At 41.0% G+C, this 7,725-nt stretch overlaps 1 protein-coding gene and 2 pseudogenes across 2 annotated transcripts; 1 reads left to right on the forward strand and 2 right to left on the reverse strand.

The window, feature by feature from the left end:
* Positions 1-4,501, reverse strand: part of LOC109829533 — a 7,744-nt pseudogene extending 3,243 nt beyond the window's left edge.
* On the reverse strand, positions 866-2,044 carry LOC109829779 (glutathione S-transferase T3-like). Of its 2 annotated transcripts, XM_020396817.1 has the most exons (3): positions 1,760-2,044; positions 1,557-1,678; positions 866-1,475 (listed from the first exon to the last, which is right to left on the reverse strand). In XM_020396817.1, exons 1-3 carry the CDS (start codon positions 1,851-1,853, stop codon positions 1,074-1,076), a joined length of 618 nt encoding a protein of 205 aa, XP_020252406.1. In that variant the 5' UTR covers positions 1,854-2,044; the 3' UTR covers positions 866-1,073. The 2 variants fall into 2 exon arrangements, with proteins under 2 accessions (XP_020252406.1, XP_020252405.1); XM_020396816.1 differs by having other exon boundaries at positions 871-1,475; positions 1,557-2,028.
* On the forward strand, positions 5,568-7,501 carry LOC109829534 (annotated as a pseudogene).

The following is a 7,725-nucleotide window of genomic DNA, read 5'->3' on the forward strand; positions in this document are numbered from 1 at the left end:
TACAAGGGAAAGGCAGTTGAATACAACTACACAGATCCAGTTGTTGAATATAACTTCTCTTCATCACCCTTTGGGATATCCAAGCTATGGTCCAATACAGTAATCTTTGTTTTCTTATAACAATATATATCTGGCAAACAATGTCTTTTGACTCTTTTTACAATTGCAAACTACACACACAAACGGCTTTCAGCCGCAACCTAAAGGATTGTAAAAAATACGACGCCTAAAACAAAGGCTATTAGATCATCTCCAACCGGTAGCTAAACCGCCAAGATGATGCAAAAAATGACGCAAATCATCCTCCAACCGAACTCTATCCTCAGCGTCATTTTGGGGGAGAGCTACAGTGCTGCGCCAGATTTGGCGCAGCACTGTAGCTTTGGCGCAGTAGCCTTTTTTTTTTGCTAATTTTTAACCTTTTTTTTAGCATAGAGTTTATTATTTTGTTGATGGTTTTTAATGTTTCTCTTTTTATTCATGATCAAAATATTACATTGTAGCTTTTATTTTTTTAATTATTTTGATATGAACTATTATAATAAAATTAGATTATAAAATAATTATTAAAATAAAATTCAACAATGGAAAAAAATAGATAGTTTAATCCAAACACTTAAAATTTCATAATACTAGAACCAAATAGAACATTGAACATAAACTAAAATAACATTGAAAATTAACACTAATTGCAATACATTAAAATTAAAGAAAAATAGAACATTGAACATAAACTAAAACAACATTTCAGTATTCTGGGAAATTATCATCAGAAGGACAAAGATGCTCGAAATATTGGGCAAAAGTACCAGAACCGGTATTTTGAGATCCTTCACATTGTTTAGTTCTTAAGATGCTCGAAATATTGGGCAAAAGTACCAGAACCGGTATTTTGAGATCCTTCACATTGTTTAGTTCTTTTATGCATAATTCTTGATTGTTCTTGTACAAGAAACTCATGTAGTTTTGGATCAGTTACTTGTGTCAAATCTTTCAGTAAAATTAAATTTTCTTCACGTAATTCTTCCACGTCCACTTTTTTGGCCGTAGTTTGAGCTCATAACATTTGGATTTCATAACCTATCAGCATTATTTTTTTCCATAATTGCAACAATTTTTTGATTCTCTTCTTTCATATACTCCATAAACTTATAACTTTCTTCATCATTTCTCTTTTTAAATTTTGCTTTCCGTACCCCTATAGTTCTTTCAGTTGAAGTACCACCAAAATCATTGTCATTCATATTAAAATCGAATGAAGCCAATCCAGGAGATGCTGGTGTGAGAGAGTCTGAAGTGGGAGAGTACTCTGATTGTGATGATGCAAAGTTACCATGTTGCATACGTCCCACTTGAATTCCAGCATTAACATCTGCAAATTTTTCGATATCTTTCAAAATGGGCCATACATGATCGAATTTGAATCCCTTCTTATAATTATTATCCTGAGCAAACAACACTTTAGCCCGATTGAACTGCAAAATGATATAAATATATAAAATTAAAATTCAATCATAAGTTAAATCTCAAAAATATTTGTAACAAATAACACTTACAATATCTTGTTCAGAAGCACCGCTTGGATTTAAATTTTCAACATGTCTTACACATCCCCTCATCTTGCCAATTGCAGTTAGGAGAGTTTGCATTTGACATTGCAAAGATCTTCTGGGTCGAACTTGAGTGATAAAAGCAGGCATTGAGCTATGATAATCACTCTCAACTCGAGACCAAAATTGATCCTTAGATTGGTTTATACCTATGATCGGATTTTGGGAAATGTCAAGATATACATGGCAGAGGTGTGAGTCTTCAGCATTTGTGTATGAAGAACTTCGTTGATTTAAAGCCATCTATAACACAAATGAAGAAGATGTATGTTTCATGAAGTATGATATGTTATTTATAGATGAAAAATGAAAGTGACAACATTTCAAAGAAAAGACACATCAATGACAACATATCAACTTCAAACACTTCATGACAATATTTCAAAGAAAAGACACATCAATGATAACATATCAACTTCAAACACTTCATGACAACATTTTAAGAAAAGACACATCAATGACAACATATCAACTTCAAACATTGCATGACAACATTTCAAAGAAAAGACACCTCAATGACAACATATCAACTTCAAACACTTCATGACAACATTTCAAAGACACATCAATGACAACATATCAACTTCAAACACTTCATGACTACATTTCAAAGAAAAGACACATCAATGACAACATATCAACTTCTAGCACTTCATGACAACTCTTTATGACAACATTTCAACTTTCAACACTTCTCGTTTATCATCTCCATCTATTATAAAAGCTCATATTGATGAGTTTGCTAAAATCATAAACCTCTATTTTCAAAAATGAATTTTAACAATAGAGATCCTTCTAATTTGTCATCATCATTTTCTGATAATGAAATTGAAGATGAACAATTGATAGATGATATTGAAGCGATTGATGCAGAAAGGGAAGCGGTGTTTCACATCAGGAACAACAACCACCTTCTCATGGCTTACTATATCAATCAACAAAACAACCAAGTAATCCGTGGAGGCTCAATTCCTGGTCATATAGTGATCAACCGTGATCAAGAAAATGTTGATCGTAATCTGTTCAACGACTACTTCTCTGAGAATCCGCGATATAATGATTCGATGTTCCGCCGACGATTTCGAATGTCTCGAGATTTATTCCTTCACATTGTTAACGCCATAAAAGCTCACGACACTTACTTTATACAGCAAAGGGATGGGATCGGTAGACTTGGATTGTCTACGCTTCAAAAAATTACAGCTATGTTCCGAACGTTGGCATATGGTCTACCAGCGGATGCTACTGATGAATACATTAAAATAGGAGAGTCGACAGCAATCGAAAGTTTTAAGAGATTTTGTCGTGTTGTTGTGGAGGTTTTTGCAGAACAATATCTGAGATCGCCTAACGTTAATGACATTGCCAGACTACTACATATTGCTAAACAACGAGGTTTTCCAGGAATGTTGGGCAGTCTAGATTGCATGCATTGAAAATAGAAAAATTATCCAACGGCTTGGGCGGGGCAATACGCAGGTCGTAGTGGATCCCCAACTATTATTCTGGAGGCCGTAGCTGATTATGATATTTGGATATGACATGCATATTTTGGTTTGCCAGGTTCCAATAATGACATTAATGTTTTAGAGGCATCTCATCTTTTTGCAAAACTCACTGAAGGTATTGCTCCCCCTGCTCATTATGTCATTCAAGGTAAACATTATAACATGGGTTACTATTTAGTTGATGGTATATATCCAAAATGGTCTACTCTTGTACAAACAATTCATGATCCACGTAGTCCAAAAAAAAGTTGTTTGCAATGAAGCAAGAAGGATGCAGAAAAGATGTAGAACGTGCATTCGGAGTAAAAAAAAAGTTGTTTGCAATGAAGCAAGAAGGATGCAGAAAAGATGTAGAACGTGCATTCGGAGTACTCCAATCTCGATTTGCAATTGTGTCAGGACCAGCTCGTTTTTGGAAAAAAGAAGTATTACATGATATAATGACTGCGTGCATTATTATGCACAATATGATAATTAAGGATGAACGTGATCTTAATGCTACAATTGAAAATTGGAAGGAAGCGCCAGTTCCAGACGTAGAGATGGTTGTAGATGAAAATGCTCGGTTTGAAGGATTTTTGGCTCGTCATCGACAAATCAAGAATAAAGAAGCTCATATTGCACTTCGAGATGCATTAATTGATCATTTGTGGGATGAATATACTAATTCGGAGACTTAGAATTTTATCAATATGGACCGTGTCTTTGTGTTTTATTTTATGTTAAATGTAATGCCTTTTATTTTTATTTTTTTTTGCTTGCAAGTGTGATGTTTTCTTTTGTGATGTTAAATGTAATCTTTAAATAGTGATTTGGTGTAAAAACTACACCAACTTGGTGTAAAAACTACACCATTTTGAGTTTTATGGTTGAAGATGCTCTTAAAAAAATGTAGACTAAAAAAAACTTAAATAAAGATAGATTAGTGATTGATAATTACCACCCGACAATGACTTCTTTGGGGTTCACCTTCTGGTGAGATGCAAACATGTTATGATGGTATTCGATATCCAGCGCAACCTGTAGGCATGCAACCCTATTTTGTTGAAATGGTTCGTATAAAGTAATTTCATAAATAAAAAATAATTTAAAAAAAATAATAATAATAATCATGCGATTTTAAAAGAAGTATGACCTGATCTGAGGACTCGCTGTGAGGAACGGCGTAGGAGTTGCTGATATCGGACGCGTGCCGTCGAGAGGGATATCGCACGAGTACATTCCGATGACTCTATCGGCCTGGATGAGTCGCCTGACGAAGCTATGCGCCAGATGCCTGAAGAGGACGAGCGGGTCGGATCTTGCGCGCTCCAAGGGCCTCGTCGCCTGATGGACTGGAAAACGGAAGCACGTCTGGTTTTTTGCTAGGAGCACGCCCGCCATTCTTCTTTTTTTTTTTCTAGATGAAAGCAATTCGCCGGGGATTCGGCGACGGAGGAGGCCAGCAACGCGCGGCTGCTGCGGGTTCTTTATTTTTTTTTAAGGGTTTCGGTAACAAGGCAGGACGAAGCGGTGTATTTTCGTTTGACTGGGCCATTGGTCCGGCTTTGAAGCCCAGATTATGGGGCTAAAGCCCATCGGAAAAGTTGTACATTGGGCTACTACCCATCCATAAGAGCTACGTTCTAAAGGCCCATTCATCAGGGCCCTTATTCGGTGTCTCAATCAAAATACGGTTCAAGAGAGAGTACGTTTGAACTAGATTTAAAACGACTCGAGCGTAGGGGTGAAAATAAAAATAAAATTAAAGAAATAAAAAACCCCCGCGGCATCCGTTCGCACGCCTACGGCTCATACCCGTAGCCGTACTCGTACCAACGATTAATTGTCAGGTCAATGTGACTCGTGAAAATATCATACCCGAGCATCCGTCGGCGCCCCTACTCATCATCAGCATGTGATTAATTGTTTACAAAAGACCCCTTTTTCTCACGCTACCAAGTACCAATCTTCTCTTAATTACTACACGCCAAAGTTTCTTTTAACATGCATACAGACACAGTAGCGACCGAAGTCTCAAATTTCTCCCGGTGGATGAACGGACCTCGACCTACTTCTCCTTCAATTCACTCTCACAAACAAGAAGCTTCTCCTCCAGATCCCACCCTACCACTAATTGCCCAAAATGAATGGCATGTTTCTCTCCTCAATAATATTTCCGCCTTTTCTTATTATTATCATTTCTTGTACGTAGCTAGAGAAAATATCAAACGAGCTGATGAATCGATCAGAGCTGTGATCCACTGGGGAGTTTGTAAGCGTGTAAAAGATATCCACTTAATTACTTAGTTAATCGATCCACAGTGTTTCTCACCTTCCCCTCTACTTAATCTTTCTTTCGAATTAATTATAGGTTAACAATTGCAGTATTAATACACCGAGATCGGCCATCTAATTACATCACCCTGCAACCTCTAAAACTAGCGGCACGCGTCGCCTCACTGCGCCGATGGAAATGGTGAGCCCCGTCAATGCGCACCGTTACCTGAACCGTTACTTTCAAGACGAAGACGCACCGCATCTGATCGCAGCAGCTCTCCTCGTGGCCGCTGCGTCGGGCTTACGCTGCATGTGGCTTCTGGGCCTCACACCGGATCCCTGGACACTGGCCGAGAATGTGGGCCACTCTTGGCAGCCTTCGCGGTCTCATCCCAACCGCGCCCGCATCCGACGACGGATTGCACTAAACCTCCGCATCCACTTGGCCCCGCCGCCCAACGCTACAGACATGCATCTCCCCCGTCCCTGTCTTCGCCTCGCCCGCCAGGGGTTCGTCACTGTCACGTGCAACCCGCGTAACCTTGAGCACGTGCTGCGCACGAGGTTCGACAACTACCCGAAAGGTCCGATGTTCCAGTCGGCCTTCCACGACCTTCTGGGGCAGGGAATCTTCAACTCCGACGGCGACACGTGGCTAATCCAACGGAAGACGGCCGCACTGGAGTTCACCACCCGAACACTTCGGCAGGCGATGGCTCGATGGGCTAACCGGTCGATAAAGACCAGACTCTGGCGCATTTTAGCTGATCATTGCCTAAATGCCGGGGCTGGCGCGGGGGTGGACCTCCAGGACCTTTTGCTTAGATTGACATTTGACAATATCTGTGGCTTGACTTTTGGGAAAGACCCCGAAACTCTATCCCCTGATCTGCCTGATAACCCTTTTGCGAGCGCGTTTGATTCAGCCACGGAGGCTACATTGCAACGATTTCTCTTTCCGAGCTTTTTCTGGCGGCTGAAGAAAGCTTTCGGCATCGGCACGGAAAAAAGCCTCAAGAAAAGCCTCGAGGTTGTCGAACGTTACATGACCGAAGCCATCGCAGTGCGAAAGAAGACACCGTCCGATGACCTTTTGTCGAGGTTCATGAAGAAAAAGGACGGCAATGGCAACAGCTTTCCTACATCAGTCCTACAGTGGATTGCCTTAAACTTCGTGCTCGCGGGTCGTGACACCTCGTCTGTCGCCCTCAGCTGGTTCTTCTGGACCGTGATGCAGAGGCCTGATGTAGAGGAGAGGATCGTGGGAGAGATTGCGGCGGTGCTTAGAGAGACAAGGGCGCTCGCGACAACGAAGAAGTGGGCGGAGAGCTGCTGGAAATTTGAGGTAGCGCTTGGTATGAGGCTAATCTACTCAAACAGCGTTGGCGGAGACGCTGAGGCTAGTAATCCCGATCGGTTGGCCGAGAGGATTCGAAGTACGTGGTGGCGCGACGATGGTGCTGCCCGATGGTACGTTCGTGCCTGCAGGCTCATGCGATCACTTACTCGATCTATTCGGTGGGGAGATGGATATGGATATGGGGAGACTGCATGGAGTTTTAAGCCGGAGAGGTGGTTGTCGAGCTGCCAGGGGATCGGTTTGAGCCTTCGAAGGATGACGTATTAGTTTGTGGCCGTTTCAATGCAGTAGGGACGAGGACTTTGCCTAGGAAGACTTGGGCGTATTTTGCAGATGGAAGTCGTGCGCGTCGGCCGTGCTGCTTCCGTCATCGGTTGGAGATGGTTCCCGGGCATAAAGTGGAGCAGAAGATGTCGCTCACCCTGTTTATGAAGAATGGGCTTCGGGTTTACGTGCGTACTAGGGACCTTGATGCTGTTGGGCACTCCAGCTGCGGTCCAATTTCAGAGAATCATGTTGTCATGCCCCCTGGGACTGTAACTGCAACTGCAGCTTAGGGGGTTCATCAATACGTCACGTTTGGATTTTTCAAGTATCATTTTTCATAACAATTTGTGTTGGTCGTATGGAGTGGATTATTTTGGGTTTAGTCTGAGTCAAAAATTGTTTACATGTTGATTGAGCTAAATTATTGTATATCTATATACTGAATGGAAATGATGGTTGTAAGGTGATGGCTCATTTAGCAAAATAAACCATCGAGCTGTCTAGATATAGAGTGATGATGTCCGCGCGTTTTAATGTGATTAGTTGGATGGACCTCGCCACTAGCTTATCTCTCAGCAGCTCATTTTACCATTACATAAGTCGTCACCTAGTACTCGTTATTATTAATTTACGTATACAATTGATGTCAATGATTCTACGTTTTATCAAGATTGAGTGAAGATATGGAGATATTACCAGTACTTGTTTCGCTGTCAATGAA

The sequence above is a fragment of the Asparagus officinalis genome, chromosome 2, assembly GCF_001876935.1.
Source record: "Asparagus officinalis chromosome 2, Aspof.V1, whole genome shotgun sequence".
NCBI lineage: Eukaryota > Viridiplantae > Streptophyta > Magnoliopsida > Asparagales > Asparagaceae > Asparagus > Asparagus officinalis.

Bases quoted from the DNA above. Each gene is read 5' to 3' on its own strand.
- LOC109829779 (XM_020396816.1), bottom strand. From the start codon at position 1,853: ATGGCTTTAAATCAACGAAGTTCTTCATACACAAATGCTGAAGACTCA. The intron at 1,476-1,556 runs GTAAGTGTTATT...ATCATTTTGCAG, and splicing joins GTGCTTCTGAACAAGATATT to TTCAATCGGGCTAAAGTGTT.